Below are 15915 nucleotides of genomic sequence, written 5' to 3'. Positions count from 1 at the left end.
CCCTCTGGGTTGGGAGTGAGTCACTGCCCCAATCGAGGGAGTTCAAGTATCTCAGGTTCTTGTTTCTGAATGAGGGTGAGAGATGGACTGGCGGTTTGGTGGGGTGTCTACAGTGATGCAAGCGTTTACCCAGACCGGTACGGTAAAGACGGACCTGAGCCGGTCGCAAAGCTCTGAATATTCCAGTCCAGCTGCATTACGACCCTCCTGGTCGTCAGCTTTGGGTAGTGTCTTGGATACAAGTGGCCAAAATGAGCTTCCTCCGTGTGAGGCCTGAGCTCAGCCTCATAGATAGGGTGAGGATCTCAGGCATCCGGAGGGAGTTCGGAGTGGAGCAGCTGCTCCTCTTCTCCGAAAGGGGCCAGCCGAGGTGGTTCGGTCATTGCATCAGGATGCCTCCTGGATGCCTCTCTTTGGAGGTTTTCTGGGCATGTCCAATGGGCAAGAGGCCCCAAGAACACGCTGTATGGATTATATATCTCGTCTGTCCTGGGAATGCCTCAGGGTGGAGAGACGGACGTCAGGAATACCCTGCTGCAGCGAAAGACGCTGGACGAATGGACAGACGGAAGAACGGATGAATGGGTGAATGTGCGTTTACATGCAGAATAATCTATAATGAGATTTTTTTCTTTTTGGCCCAAAATGCAAACCAAAAGGCGTATGACAATTTAAAAGAGTACTAAATCAAAAGGATTGGAGGAGAACCAGAGATATCATCGCTTCTGTGTTGCACACATTTTCTCCCACAATGTCACTCCACTGTAAAGAGTTCAGTTAGAGATTTGGGTGTGTTAAGCTCCTAGAGGCTAATGTATAGCTTTGAGTAGCTAGTGTTAAGCCGAGATGGAGAGGCGGGATACAGGAAAGGTAACTTCCTTAATGTCTTACGGCCAAAATCAGCTGAACAAAGATTTTCATGGCTCCATCTGGATCCACACAAAGCTTCATGTAACTTAATTCACATATGCAGTAATACTCCCCCGAGCTCATAAACAGACCTTCATGGGTTTATGTCTCTACAGCGTAGAGCATGTATTTACTGTAACTGCTGGTGAGTGAGGATTGTGTGTTTTTGTGTCTGTGCTGTGTGACACCATCAGAAGTGATGACAAGCAACCCTTCCCCACCACCTCAGGATCTGACGTCACGCTGAGCCTCTGTGGTGAAGAGAGGCGGCACGCAGGGATCTCCAGGATGAAACTGATGCACTCATCCACGTCACCGAAGGATGAGTGCTCTTTCTCAGCTGCTGGACTTGGAGGAGAGCCAGCTAGCGCTGGGCCAAAATTGCTTCCACATTTCATTTTAGGAAAAGGAGGCCTCACTTTTTTTTCGTATGCAACTGGAATTCAAAAATCCCTCAGACACACAATTAAATGCATCTGCATCAAACGTTCAATGTGAACTTAAATGGCTGAATAGATGAGGAGCTTGACAAGTAAATGCTTGGTACGTATAATACATATAATATTTTAAAAGACGGGGGTCTTACAAGCTGCATTGTGACTCTTTTCATCTCCAGGCCTTTGTCAAAGTTCATAAAAGCTGCACCGTATTGAGTCCCACAATGACATGTGCCAAGACCAACACACACCGTTCACATGATACAGAATGTAAAAACGTCCTGCTGATAGCCGCCATGCTACACCAAACTTATCTTCCTGTGTGTGTTTGCTTTTGTTTGACATGTCGGTATCAACATGGCAAGAGCTTTACTTCAAATACAACTGTAGACACAACAAACATGCCACATCATATGAGAGACTTTTGCTCACTCAATGCATCATCTGTGATGAGGAATGCATGGCGTCCACAGAAGAGCAGCGAGGATCTAAAGCTGGACACTGACCATGTGCAACACGCCGAGGCAGTCGCGTTGGTAGAGCGTGAGATGAGACCACTTTGGACCATGACTCTTTTTCCAAATTAGACGTGTGAGCACATGTTGTGCCATAGGATAAAAAGTAGGTGAACAGTGCCATCTTGGGTGCCACAGGAGTAACATTTCTATGGTTTCTTTTTATCCATTTAGGGCTTATTTTGAAAAGCCTGTTTGAATATGAACAGAATAGTGTTCATATATTTACAGCCGGTAACATATGATGCAGGATAGCATTTACATACAGCCCTGACTCAATACTAAATATCAAAAAGAAAAATGTATGTTACTACCTTAGCTGAAAAATAAGTACACATTTTGTTGTTCACACTCTCACAAAAAAATGTAAGTTTGAATATGTGTATATTGTTTAATGAATGCTTCATAAATGATGGCTTTAACCGACGCAGCTCCTTCAGCTAACCAGGTTGAGCATGAATCCTCAACACAAACCCGAAACGTGCTTGTTGGCATGTTTTCAACTTAAGCAAATTAGGGTTTTACGTGAAGTACGTGAAGGCATCAGTGGCCAGAGGACCGTCATCCAGCCCTCTCCTTAAAAACGGATGAGAAAATGCGTCGGGCTCTCCCTGGAGGAGGAGTGCAGAACAACAGCTGAACTGTTTTTCGCTCGGTGGAAGTCCACTGGAAGAGTTTTCAACTATTGATCATTTTTCACCCTTTATATTTCTGGACAGTTATTTTATCTACACAATCTGCACAATCCGGGTAATTAGAACTATTATGTGAATATGTTTCCGATGTTGTGAGCACTGTATTTGTTATGCTATTTACAACAGCAAAAACACACACACACACACAACAATTCCTGTGAGATGTATTTCAGCATTTTAACCATCGCAGTAATATGCCGATCAAAACCTGTATGATCGCAGCCCACACAGCGTCATGCCCGCGCGCATTTAGATGGCGATCTCGCACTCTGGACAGTTGCATCAGTTCCTGTGTGTGCGTGTAAATGGCTGTGCCGTGGCTGCTGCTTCCACGCTACTTTTCATTCCCAGGACGCAGAATACTCATAAATCCTCCTCGGCGAGGAACGGCTGCGATCATAATAAAGACGTCACCCTCCTTTGCTCGGGTTGGCTCGACGGTGCGCAGCTATTTGTAAGCTACAACAACAACAACCTCCAGCTCCATGCCCATGGATAACGCAGGGATTTCTCTGAGCTCCCCTCGCCGTGTGGATACGATATCTGCGTCAGATCCATAGCAAAGATAGCTTCTTTTTTTTTTTGAATTGCTCCGGATATCTCGACTCGGCTTTGAAAAAAACCACACGCACACACACACACACACACACACACACACACACACAAACAGACAGGGACTTGATCGCGTTGCGATCTCCTCGCAGCACGTAGGACGCAAGCCGTGGATTTGAAGGTATTTAATAACTGCGACACTGGGTGTAGAGGGAGACGCGTGCACACGCGCGCGCCGGGATAGTGTGCTGTCATTGCGGTGCTTGGTGCGCACGTCTGTAAAGTGTTGCACATTGAAATGGAGACGGTGTGGCGGTGTCTCCGCGGGGCTGCAGCGGCAGGACGGAGCGCGCTTCATAGCTGAGGCTGAAACGTGTGCACGTCTCGAGAAGAAGAAGAAGAAGAAGAAGAAGAAGAAAAAGAAATGCACCGTAGCAGCTCCTCGAGCGCAGTTTCAGCGTTGAATTGTTGTTGTTTTTTATTTCGTTTTAGCGCAGACGGGGAAGTTGACGTGCACTATACGGTGCTTGTGAAACACAGAAAAACTGTACTACGCACTTTTATTGCTTTTCGGAAGAGGCACGCCCACTCCTGAGCAGTGTGGATCATGTCCCGTGCTGCTAAATTAGTAGAGACTTCATGTATTAGCTCGCAGACAATGCGTCTGTTTGTTCGTTATCTGGTCAGTTGCAGTCTTGCCCGAAGCGATTTAAAGCACGAACCCTTTAAAAAAATAAATAATTGAACGTCAGTTTTGTTTTGCAAACAGAGGGGGGCACTCTTTCTGAAAGACTTCACGTTTCAGTGAGGGCGAATGAGGGAAGTTGTGTCTGTGAGAGGCGGAGGGACGGAGTGTTGTACTCACTGTGTAATAATGTCATGCAGACTCAGTAATATAACTAAACATTACAGAATGTTACAACAAACTATCGACTATGAGCATACCAGTATTTATTATTGCATCATTGTGATAGAATAGGTTGTGGAAACGGATATATTGATGTAATCAAGACTTAGTAACATAACTTAAATTACAGAAGGAAAGTGTTACACCAAACTATGTGTCTACCAGTATATATTGACTTTATGTATTTGATGTGGACATCACAATGGCATTATAGCACATATCTATGCACAAAAGAAAACCAGATGCACTGTGTTGAGTGTGTATAGATGATCATTTCCAACACCTGTCCATTGGTTGTATTGTTGAGGATTATTGCGATAGAAAAGGTGGTGAAAGCGGATAAATTCCTCATTGAGTCCCACAGACACATTGTAAAGCCTTGTAGGAATTTTATTGGACATTCCTGAAATAAATGTCCAAGATGCAATCACTCGTTTGATCGTGTCCTGTGCACCTTTCAAACACCTGTGTGGGCTTAAGGGCTTGAGTTGAGAACAGAATCCATTCTATTTAGCGGATGATGCATCATGCGCCCCAGGGACATTATAGGACTAGTGCACTAAATAGCATCTCTGTCTTTTTTTTAAAGAGTTATGGAGGAAACGGCTGCTGCAGCTCCAGCAGCGCCCGACACTGATGCTGCCCCATCAGCCCCAAAACCTCAGCCTTCCTCCTGCGTCCCTTCCCGCAGCCTGCTGGAGTGGAGGCGGAGGGTCAAGTCTGAGTACATGCGCCTCCGCCAATTAAAACGCATTAAAAAAGTAGAGGAGGTCAAGGTGGGTCGACACAATTATGAACATTTAAAAAATAATGTTTGTTAAATGCATGCCTGCGTACTGGATGCATGGTGCCACGGGCTTGCGGTGTGAGCGTGTTATAAATGCAGCACTCGCGTACTGTGTGTGTTTGTGTGTCTTACAGGATGTGTGACATGCTCTTTGTTCTGTTTGATTCCAGGCCCTGTTCATGTCCAACAGGCAAAAGATTGAGCAGCAGACAAATGTGCTGAATGCAGAGTGGTCCAGGCTCAGGATTCAGTCCATCCCTCTGTCGACGTCTGGTGGAGCTCTGGCCAACACCAAGGTGTGTGAGGATGTGAGTGTGCTCAAGAGAGTCAAACAGCTATCGCACCACACAATTTGATATACCTCGGGGGCTTTTATGAAACGAAAATAAGCAGACAAAAATATTGTTAACAAACTGAAGCTAAAGAAAAAAACGCACATCCTTTAACCTTTGTGTCTTAACTTTCGGTACACACCACTGGTCCGAAGGGTTAAAAATGACGCACCTTCACTAAAACCCTAAAATAAAGCAGCGTGAAGAAACAACCTGTCATGTATCACACACTTTGAATATCTAGCTTTTCCTCTACACAGTGCAGAAAGACTGCGTTTAAGGAAAACATACTTTGAACAGACCTGACATGATTCCAGGAGATGGCACTACGCTGCAATTGCTTCACATTGGACACTAAAGTAGTGCGAAGATGACTGCAAACAATATCCATTATGGCCTTACCTTTGGATCAAACCTGCCCGAACAAAACCAAACTGAAACTACAGAAAGGTGCACAAAATGTAATTGAAACAATCATAACGTTGCACACACCGTCCTCTATGCACTGTGTTCCTGCACAGGCGGCTCTGGCTTTACAAGTAATCTAATTTCATATCATTGAGTGAATGTCTTGAGAGAAAACTCCTCATCTCCATCGTGTTGCGTCCTCCTTAGCAGCACCCGCGTTCCGCTCTGATTCCCACCTGCTTGTCAGGTGTGACCAAAATATCTCAGAACAAAGTGTGCCAGAAACGGATGATGATGTGCAGCCTAAAAGTGGTTTCTAGCTCTGTGGGAGCTCATAATACACACAGCCTGTGGGCATGACAGCATTTTTCTCTTCCCCCGTACTGTCAGGGTCCCCTTTATTGTGTTTACCGGGTTTATTTTCGCTGTTGGGGTGTCGAGCAGCACGCGTATTCGATTATACAGTTATGAAATTGTCCAATAATGCGGAGGACTGCTTGTCAACCCCAACTCCACTCTGGTCCTCTTACAGATGTGCACAGTGGAGTTTGGCTTCCCAGAATTCAAAGCTCAAGCCATTGCCATGAGACCACTGTCAACAGTGGCAGGGATCCCCTTCATGTACTCTTGGTCGCCTCTGCAGCACAACTTCATGGTATGACATTAAATCACAACGTTGCTTTGGCATTTTTTTCGTATGTGTCTCTTCCAAAGCATCTCAGGTCCTGATGGAAGTTTTTCTGCTTCTTAGGTGGAGGATGAGACTTTCCTTCACAACATCCCATACATGGGCGACGAGGTGCTGGAACAGGACGAGGCCTTCCTGGAGGAGCTCATCGACAACTACGACGGCGTCCACGGTGACAGAGGTGTGTGTGTTGACTGAATAATGTAGCACCTGTCATCCTTCATACCAGTGCAACATTAGCTTCTGTTTGTCATGTGCAGCCTGGACGCGTGTGGAAAGCATAAATACATATTGAAGGGACTGGTCACTTGTTCTGACATGTCACCTGTGCCCCAGAGGGGGGGTTTATCAGCGACGAGGTCTTTAAAGAGCTGGTGGGGGCCTTGAGCCAGTACTCTGACCACGAGGAGGAGGAAGAGGAAGAGGCAGCGCTGGCGGCTCCGGACGCAGCGCCGGAGGTGACGGTCAAGAAGGAGGACGAGAGAGTGATGAGGAGGAGCTCGGTGGAGGTTTCGGAAGACGCCAAACCTGGCGGCGTGGCCTTCATCAGGAGGAAGAGGAGGAGCACCACTGAGGGTGAGCAAGTCGTCAGCGGCATTCAGACTCTGTCCTGTGAGAGAACAAGGGGGCCGCAGCGTAAACAAGGCCGCCACTGTTCCCCTCGTTGCACCGCGCAGCTGCCGCAAGGTCGCCCCGCCACGGCAGCGCTAGCGCGGACATTGTTGACTTTAAAGCTGCCTCTGTGTGCCGGCGAGGGCGCAGTGCGTGAGGGAACCTGTTCGGCCGTGACACTGATATGGCCCGGCTCCTGTTACAGAACCGAATGACCTCTGGCACCGAGCTTTATGTGTGAAACTTAGTGATAGTGAACGGGAAGCACACCTGGCTAAACAGTAGCACTGGTGCACAAATACATCCATGAAGGAGGGGACTGTTTGTGTCGCACACATTTTTGCCAACTGGCCTTGATCATTGGGAAATCTTCTGTACACATTACATAAGAACTATTTGTGAATCTGTATCCAAACGTGACATGTCAAACTGTTTTATTTGAATGACCGCCTCTCTCTCCTTTCTGTCTCCCAAAGTGAGGGACTTGTCCAGCACCAAGAAGGCCCCCAACGATAAGATATTTTCAGCCATCGCCTCAATGTTCCCTTACAAGGGCACCACGGAGGAGCTGAAGGAAAAGTACGAAAAGTGCAGTGAAACTGTGAATCTGTGTGCACAATGCCGAACCGGCCGTTGCTTAGTGTTCACCATGGAGACGCAAGCTGTCAGGGAGCAAAGTAATAATGGTGGCTCCCTCTCAGGCGCTCTGAGTCAAAGGAGCGGTTGCGTCAGGATCCTGAAAGAGCTTTAGAAAGGAACACCTACGACTTCAATTCATAGCGGTGCTGTGGGAAAGGAATTTTTACACAAGGTGATTTACTTCTCCTAAAACCCTCCACAGGTACAAGGACCTCTTGGAGACCCCCCGCCCGGTGAAGCTGCCTCCGCTCTGCACCCCCAACCTGGACGGACCTTTTGCTAAGTCTGTACAGCGGGAGCAGTCGTTACACTCCTTCCACACGCTCTTCTGCAGACGTTGCTTCAAATACGACTGTTTCCTCCACCGTAAAGGCTTGATTTATGTTGATTATTATTTATCCTGCGGTGTGATGTTTCCCAGTGAGATTCTGACACATGACTTATGCACAATAGAGAGTCAAACTATGTTTTCTTTCCGTCCGTGAAGCTTTCCATGCCACACCCAATGTTTACAAGAGGAAGAGCAAGGAGATCCGCATAGAGACCGAACCGTGTGGCGTCGACTGCTTCCTGCTACAGGTATGCCGAGCTCACAATGACTGCGCAGCTGTGCGTGCATTCTGTCTGCTGTCATACGTGTTTTATATCTCGGTGCGCGTGCCCTCCTCTGAAGAAAGGGGCGAAAGAGTTTGTGGATCAGAATATGCTGCGGTCACAAAGGTCTCGGAGACGCGGAAAGCAGCAGCAGCAGCGTCCCACCAGCTCCAGCTGTCCTGGGCCGTCTGCGTCTGTTGAGGAAGGACCAGAGGCCGGCAGTGACCATGAAACCACCTCCTCCTCAGGTAGGACGTCGCTCTAACAGCAAGCAGTTTCAAAGGTGTTATTCTAGGCTTGAGGTTCAGATCTTAGATGAGTTTTTTTAACGGTGTTGTTTTCATTTGTACCTCGCTTATTGCTGTACAATGCCTATTGTTTGGAGTTTAACATTTCCTCAGATACTCTGAAGAGCATCGTCGAGGCCTCATTCAGCACACACACGCAGTTATTTGTTTGCGAGTCGCAGGAAGCGTCTTTTACCAGAACCTCCCCCAAAATCCCTCCCTTTCTTGGAGATTGTCTGCCCTTTAGAAAAGTGAAATTTGGCCGAAGATGAGAGCTTGCAAGTCATAACCGGCTCCCTTCTCTATCTCCCTTCCTCCCTCCACCTCCTCTCAACATCAGCTCTCTCTTGCCAAGCAAAATAAACCATGCTACGACCCCAACATACGCACATTGTTCCCTCTCTCAACCCCTCCTCCTTCTGTGGTGGTGTGTCGTCTTCATGTGGAGCGCTGTGGGAGGGCAATAGGAGCAATCTCCTCTGGCTCTTTATTGTCCCCTCCTCCCCTGGACCTCTTAGGTTGTTGTTCATCGCCAACAGGGCTTCTCTGTTACTTCTTGAAACCGCTCGTGCTCAGCCAGTGACTCAGCAGTCTCTCTCTCTCTCGCACGTGTTGAGATAATGTGTGTGGGGGGGAGGAAACAGATTGTTAAGCAGATTAATAAAAATACTTGGTGCTGGAGCATGTGGCCGAGGCAATGCTGCATTCAGCCTGTTGCCAAGCAACATTCGGCTCTCTGCCTCAAGCTGTGGGAGTACAAGCATCAGTCTTGAATATCCAAAAAGCTCATCACAGCCTGGTCCCCCTGTGTGTGTGTGTGTGTGTGTGTGTGTGTGTGTGTGTGTGTGTGTGTGTGTGCGTGTGCGTGTGCGTGCGCACGTGTGTGCACATGCAGATGAACAAAGATGGCACCCAGAAATGTCTGTGTGTGTGTGTGTGTGTGTCAGCGTAGGGTTGTCGTAGCATGACTGTGTGTGTGTGTAAAAAAGCTGTCAAAAACCTTTAACCAAGACAAAGTAATAGAAAAGAGTTTTATGAAGCAAACAGGTTTTCCTGTGTGTGTAACAGAGGGGAATTCACGATGCCAGACTCCCACAAAGCTGCGTCCAGGGGATGATGACGGGGAGCAGCAGGCGTGCTGTGTGGTCCAGTGGAGCGGGGCGGAGGAGTCCCTGTTCAGAGTGCTCCACGGCACGTACTTCAACAACTTCTGCTCCATTGCTCGCCTCATCGGCACCAAAAACTGCAAGGAGGTAAAATTGTTTACACACTTAAAGGAATACTTTACACCTTCCCTCCCAAAAAAAATGACATCTGCATATCAGCTCGGCCTGAGTTACCTTGAAACTGTTCTTGTCCCGCGGGTCTCCACATTGAACAGAGGACCACGAAATGGAAAAAAAAAAAAAGTCTTTATGAAATGAAGTAAATGGAGACTGTGTTTTAAATATTAGGGTTATGACAAAGATGCAGGTGTTGCTAACTATCATTTATTCTTAAAAAATGTAACGTGCTCTTACTGACTCATGACAGCTCATGACAAATCTAAATGATGTTACTTATAGGAGGAAAATCTGAATGTTCATCCTATAAGTAATATAATTATAAGTAAAGAATAGTCGCATTTAGCATCACACTCTACTGCACAACATATCAGACTCATAGTGGATAGTTTAACAGGCAAACCAGAGATATTCATCTTTTTTATTCCCCCATTCTTCTAACCACCTGCGTGACCCACATAGCAACTAAACCGCAGACTCTTGGCTAATTCAGCAAGTAAAGATGAGGTGTGGTAAGCTCATTTCTTACCAAATGTAGATTATTTTTTATTTCAAACTTGTCGTCTTCCGACCCAAGCGATGTTGCCCCTGCAGGCACAAAATGCTTCCTGCAACTTATTATTTCAGTAAAACTCCCACAAACCTGGAATCAGATTTTGATGTATGAAACCAGATTGAGTTTCCCTTTAAAATGCCAGATGCTGGAATAAGATAAAGGCTAAAAATAGATGTAACAACTCCCAACACTTTAGTGGAGCCAAAAAGACACGCACATAAAACAAACTCATGGAAAGCGAACGGTGAGGAAATAGAAGCTCGAGGATTTCTGGAGAGCAATTGTGTGTTGTTAGCTGTCTCATCTGTTTACTAGCTATAAAAGCTATAAATTGTAGTTTCAAATGTTAAATAATCAACAAACAAATGCTCTCTGGAACTATTGCATAAGATCCGTGCTTGGGCCAGTGTGAGTATGATAACTAATGCATCCTGTGCCTGTGGTCTTGTGGTGTGGATAATTAGGCTGACTACAGAGAGAATGGCATGTGGCACTATAAACACGGACGCTTACCAGATGTGACGTCTCCCAAATTCCCTCATGATGCCGTCGGTCAGCCTCAGACATTCCCAGACTTAAGTCAAAAAAGTGTCATGTTGGCTGTGCATGACAAGCCTTGTAGAAAACAGACTCCCACTTCTGAAATGAACAATACACGCAGTGAAGAACAGGTAAAAAAAAACAACAACAAACAAACGTCGACGCAGCCTTGTCAGCCATGGAGCGCCTCTTCTCACATGGGCACAACGGTCCAGAATCTGTATTGTAGTCTGTCACGGCCCTGCTGGTGTCCAGACGGCCCCGCCCACCGCTCCGCAGAGTGGAAACGCTGAGACCAGCTGCATCGCTGTGTATGTTTGTGTCCTAGGGAGGAAGCCAAATCTGAGTTTTGGCCTCCAGAAGGGTTGTGTGTGTGTGCGTGGGGGTGTGTGTGTGTGTGTGTGTGTGTAACAGCGGATGTTGTCCAGCGTAATCACATGACACAAGAACATGACACAATGTACTTACGATGGAAAGAACAGAATTTCTTCACAGTAGTGTTTATTTTGCGATTAATACGCAAGCCATGTTGTTGTTGTTGTTGTTGTTGTTGTTCATGTCATTGTCACTTTCCACAGGTGTATGAGTTTGCGGTGAAGGAAGTCCTGATCCATCGCGTACCGCTCGTGGATGGAGGCATCGCGCCCCAAAAGAAGAAACGGAAACACAGGCATGATATCTCGTGTTGCTCGCCCTCACAGGCCACCTCTTTGCTGAATGATAGAAACATGGAGATAACAGGATCGCTTGCAGAAGGGAGCTCGACCCTCAGTGAAAGCTCTCTGAATAGATAATGGTTCAAATAAATATTTAAAGTCATGCAGAATGAAATGGATTCTGCACTGTTGCGTTAGTATTGATGCTGCATTAAGTCTTCAAGTTTCAATTATTGTTATTTAATAAGCCATGACAAGTGAGCGGTACGGGTGTGGCACAAGTCAGACGAGTTTTGACCCTGTCTTTGTGTTTGTTTAATGTGGCAGGTTATGGGCAAAGATTCAGCTCAAGAAAGGTATGTTCACCGGGGAAGAAGAAGAAGAAGAAGAAGAAAGGCACCACAGCACAACTATTATCACAATTATTTATTTTTTATTTCACCAGAACAGTCCTATTGATATTAAAAATCTCTTTTTCGAGGGAGAACTGGTCCAGACAGGCAGCAACATAAGAAACACATAGTCAGAAAACACAGAACAAGTTAAAGGAAACTAAAAGCGAAGAAGAGACAGTGACGTAACCGAGTACATTGAAGAAACCTTGACATATTTGGGAACAATTTATTCTGAAATATGACGCAGCTCCCTGTGCCAGTCTGAGGGCTTTGTCCTCTGTTGCTCCAGATAACTCGTCCAATCAGGTGTTCAAATACCAGCCATGTGATCACCCCGACCATCCGTGCGACAGCTCCTGCCCGTGTGTGATGACCCAGAATTTCTGTGAGAAGTTCTGCCAGTGCGAGCACGAGTGTGAGTGTCACCTTTTTTCCTATTCAAACAGCGTGACCCTTCTCCTGTGTACTCCAATGCGTCTGCTCTCCGAACACAAACAACAAGACATAAGTAGCTTTCCCGGCCTTGTAACGCTGAAGGGAAATTGTTTGTCAGAACCACATTTTCCACTGAAAGCTATTTTTCCAGGCCGCATTAGAGCGCGGCAGCAGAATGTAAAACGAGCCTGCAGTGTTCTGGCAGTGGTCAGAGGAGAAAGTGTCCTCTGGCCGGGGTAGGTGGGTGTCTGCTTAATACGGAGCTGCGTTCACGACCAGGCATTCGCTGCAGCGGCAAAGACCGAGAACAGTGCTTTACGAAATGGCCTCATGGTGGAGGAGCTCATTTTGTGAAAGGTTTACAACAAACAACGGGGATGAGACGTGCGAAGAATATATTTTGCAACGGTTTGGAAAAGATGGCTTTGCCTCAGTTGTTCAGCTGTTGAGGCTCGGTCACCTCCCCCCTTTTCCTCCTCCTCCTCCTCCTCCTCCTCCTCCTCCTCCTCCCTGCCCGACTGTTACCTCGCCTTTTCCCGTAGCAGAGGAGAGTCGGGGCCAAACAGGAAGCAGCCCCCGGTTGCACATGTGTGCGCTCTAAAGACTTGGAGAGAAATCAAAGGGATTTGACAGGCTCGGTGCTTGATATACAACATCACATGCAGCATCAGTATGAGTCAGGCCGCTCCAGCTAAACAATGCTCCATGGTACAGTCACATGAAGCCCGCACTGGCTGGGGATTCGGAGGTTGAAACGCCAAATGCGTACTGACTGTTTTCCCCAAGCGGAGACTGCTGCAAAGACATTTCGGTTATTCTTGCCTGATCCTTCCACTCATCTGCCCAGAGGGTGTTGTGTTTCCTCTGCAAAATTGCATTTCAGCATATCTGCCAGCAGAGGTCTCTGAGCGATGGGCTTCTCAGCTTTCCTCAGCCTCTGAGTTTCTGTGCTGCGGCTGCATTATGACGTGGAATTATTTATCGCAATCATACTGTGGTGTCCTGTGTCCAAGAATATGATGTCTATTCTTTCTGAGCAGCTGTGTGTCCTTGCTCTCCAGGCCAGAACCGCTTCCCGGGCTGCAGGTGTAAGACGCAGTGCAACACTAAACAGTGTCCCTGCTACCTGGCCGTGAGGGAATGTGACCCAGATCTGTGCATGACCTGTGGCACTGCAGAGCACTGGGACAGCAAAGCCATCTCCTGCAAGAACTGCAGCATCCAGAGAGGCCTGAAAAAGGTAGACAAGGACACTTGAAGGTCTAAACCAGATGTGCTGTTGTTCCACAGAGCAGTGGGCGGTGTTTAGCTCGCTCGTGCATGCCTTGTGGGGTCCTAACCGACATGTGACTTCTCTCAGCACCTGCTTTTGGCTCCATCCGATGTCGCCGGGTGGGGCACCTTCATCAAGGAGCCTGTTCAGAAGAATGAGTTCATCTCTGAATACTGCGGAGAGGCAAGTCCACGCAGTTTAGTCAGATTCAAAAGAATATTTATATATATTAGGCTCGATTGAAGTTTTGTACTGACTGTAATATTCCTGTGTGTGTGTGTGTGTGTGTGTGTGTGTGTGTGTGTGTGTGTGTGTGTGTGTGTGTGTGTGTGTGTGTGTGAGCAGCTGATCTCCCAGGATGAGGCAGACCGACGCGGAAGGATCTATGACAAATACATGTCGAGCTTCCTCTTCAACTTGAACAATGGCAAGTATTCCCCTATCCTCCACCGCTCATAACCACAGCACTGTTATTTGACGTGTTCCTCATTGTGTCTCTGTAGACTTTGTTGTGGATGCCACTCGTAAGGGGAACAAAATCCGGTTCGCAAATCATTCAGTTAATCCAAACTGCTACGCAAAAGGTACGACTGAATCAGTGTGTTTTGCTACAGTCAAACATGAATTGAGATCACTTTTGTGGGAGGAAACGAGTCCTCTGTTGGCTAACGCTATGCTTTTCCCATCGCAGTGGTAATGGTGAATGGAGACCACCGCATTGGTATCTTTGCCAAACGAGCTATCTTGCAAGGAGAGGAGCTGTTCTTCGACTACAGGTAGAGTCACAGGCCTTTTAGTGACTCCAGCAGCTTCAAAGTAAAATGAAAAGCCAGGCCGTGCGGTACCTTGGGACTAATTTACACCTTTCTGTAGTTCCTGTATGCTTTCTCACACGCTTTTCTTTCCTCCCACAGATACAGCCAAGCGGATGCCCTCAAATACGTGGGAATAGAAAGGGAGGTAGACGTGTCTTAGCTACACCTGCTGCCTTTCATCAATAACCTTCTCCATACCCTTCAGCCACCCACTAATGCTTCTGTCCCTCTCTGTAGCGCCACATCTAGCTGACGAGTTTCAATAAACAGTCGCTGTTTGTGCCCTCTCTGCTGCACTTCTAAAAATAGAGAGTCCCTCTCGGCTGTTTGCTGGTGCTCCCTCCCCGCAGACACCATGCCTCCTCCTTTTTGTGGCAGCAGTCAGCCTTCTTCCTCCTGTGCCCACACCCACCCGCCTACCTGCAAGAGTGTATACGCCAAGCTTATAAACCTAAACTATTTAAAGTGGAAATACTATTAATCTGTATCGCTTACCGCACCAAGAGGATCACATGTTTTTCTTTGTTGTTTTTTTTTCTTCTTCATCTCGTTAAAGCAAAGAGGTTGTGATTACCCATCATACAGTGTGTTACCCTCCAAGCAGTTTTGTTACTGTGCTTATAGACCGGCTTTTTGTTTGACCTCTCAATACGTAACGCAATGCTTTTACATCGTACCTAATGATGATCAGTGAAATGCATGTGCTGTCTCTTGGATAAGCAAACCAATAAACGATGTTCGTCACAGCATTAGCTTCAGTCAGATTCTGCTCCGTGCGGTCTCTCAGTATTTGTAGTGTGATGGTACCCGCTGCCGGTTCTTCAGAAGAACCTGAGCAGGTTGGACAGCTCTGTCTCTTCTTCTGTGAACCTTTTCAGCGGCAAACCACACCACCACATCTTTATGGTGGGATAAGTTATTGTGCATTTATATCATTGTTCTGCAAAAAAAATTAAAAAATAAATAGGCAACCAGACAAGAAACCGACTGACTGAATGTAACCTGCGGTGATGATGGTGAAGAGATCTCATCCCTCTTTTCATTTTACGCATTAAACCATTCTGTTGGTACTCTGAGCAACGTGCACGCACATCAAACGTGTATCATCATGTTTACATGATCTCCAGGACTTCACATTTTGTGAAGGAAATTATTAATAGATTAACAAGTCGCACAGTAAAGGTTGTCCTTTTTAAAAAAAAAAAACATTCAAGTGCCAAATGATTCCACACAGAAAAAGGCTGAAATTGTCTGGATGTGTTGCATAATTTACAGAGGTAACCTTTGCGAGGTTATGACCGTGAGAAAAGCAAAATTATCAGTGTTTGACCAAATATTCAAGTCCCCACATGTGAATGTAAAATATCTTTTTATCATCTTCCTTATTTTTTTATATGTCCAGATTTGTTATCCACCCTGTTTTTCATTTAAAAAACATTAAAGCCCACTTTGAAATGAGGTCTTTCTCAAAAGGGACGAACAAAATGGAGTTTACTGCTATGTACAGTGTCTGCCTATAAAAATAAAAGTTTAACTTTATACATTAAAATATGATGTCTCTGAGTGTGTCTGTGCAAAAAAAAAATCACCTTGTCTTAAA

General features: G+C 46.3%; 1 protein-coding gene and 1 long non-coding RNA gene across 5 annotated transcripts; one reads left to right on the top strand and one right to left on the bottom strand.

Annotated features, from left to right (window-relative positions):
• Nucleotides 1-2447: 2447 nt before the first annotated feature.
• Nucleotides 2448-15864, top strand: ezh1 (enhancer of zeste 1 polycomb repressive complex 2 subunit). Of its 4 annotated transcripts, none has more exons than XM_068577852.1 (20): nucleotides 2448-2611; nucleotides 4605-4791; nucleotides 4973-5110; nucleotides 6075-6197; nucleotides 6294-6411; nucleotides 6567-6806; nucleotides 7319-7421; nucleotides 7684-7847; nucleotides 7969-8060; nucleotides 8155-8323; nucleotides 9431-9615; nucleotides 11320-11411; nucleotides 11725-11753; nucleotides 12082-12207; nucleotides 13289-13467; nucleotides 13588-13683; nucleotides 13846-13927; nucleotides 14004-14084; nucleotides 14192-14276; nucleotides 14415-15864. In XM_068577852.1, exons 2-20 carry the CDS (start codon nucleotides 4609-4611, stop codon nucleotides 14473-14475), a joined length of 2346 nt encoding a protein of 781 aa, XP_068433953.1. In that variant the 5' UTR covers nucleotides 2448-2611; nucleotides 4605-4608; the 3' UTR covers nucleotides 14476-15864. The 4 variants fall into 4 exon arrangements, with proteins under 4 accessions (XP_068433953.1, XP_068433955.1, XP_068433952.1 ...); XM_068577854.1 differs by lacking the exon at nucleotides 2448-2611 and adding an exon at nucleotides 2817-3289 and having other exon boundaries at nucleotides 14192-14316; XM_068577851.1 differs by lacking the exon at nucleotides 2448-2611 and adding an exon at nucleotides 2819-3289.
• LOC137786183 (uncharacterized) lies at nucleotides 9421-10928 on the bottom strand. Its single transcript, XR_011077561.1, has 3 exons — nucleotides 10715-10928; nucleotides 9703-9728; nucleotides 9421-9605 (listed from the first exon to the last, which is right to left on the bottom strand). It is a non-coding gene; the product is annotated as an uncharacterized lncRNA (long non-coding RNA).
• Nucleotides 15865-15915: the final 51 nt, after the last annotated feature.

This window comes from Clinocottus analis, unplaced genomic scaffold (genome assembly GCF_023055335.1).
Source record: "Clinocottus analis isolate CAN_PGR_092001 unplaced genomic scaffold, fCliAna1.0.p SCAF_16, whole genome shotgun sequence".
NCBI classification, from domain to species: Eukaryota; Metazoa; Chordata; class Actinopteri; order Perciformes; family Cottidae; genus Clinocottus; species Clinocottus analis.
The sequence above is the reverse complement of the archived record's forward strand: the minus strand, read 5'-3'. Positions and strand labels throughout refer to the sequence as shown.

What these genes read in the sequence shown, in the direction of transcription:
- ezh1 (XM_068577852.1), top strand. Translation starts at nt 4,609, where the DNA reads ATGGAGGAAACGGCTGCTGCAGCTCCAGCAGCGCCCGACACTGATGCT. An exon ending in CTGCCAGTGCGAGCACGAGT is followed by an intron (nt 12,208 to 13,288) that starts GTGAGTGTCACC and finishes CTTGCTCTCCAG; the next exon opens with GCCAGAACCGCTTCCCGGGC. An exon ending in TCCAAACTGCTACGCAAAAG is followed by an intron (nt 14,085 to 14,191) that starts GTACGACTGAAT and finishes TTCCCATCGCAG; the next exon opens with TGGTAATGGTGAATGGAGAC.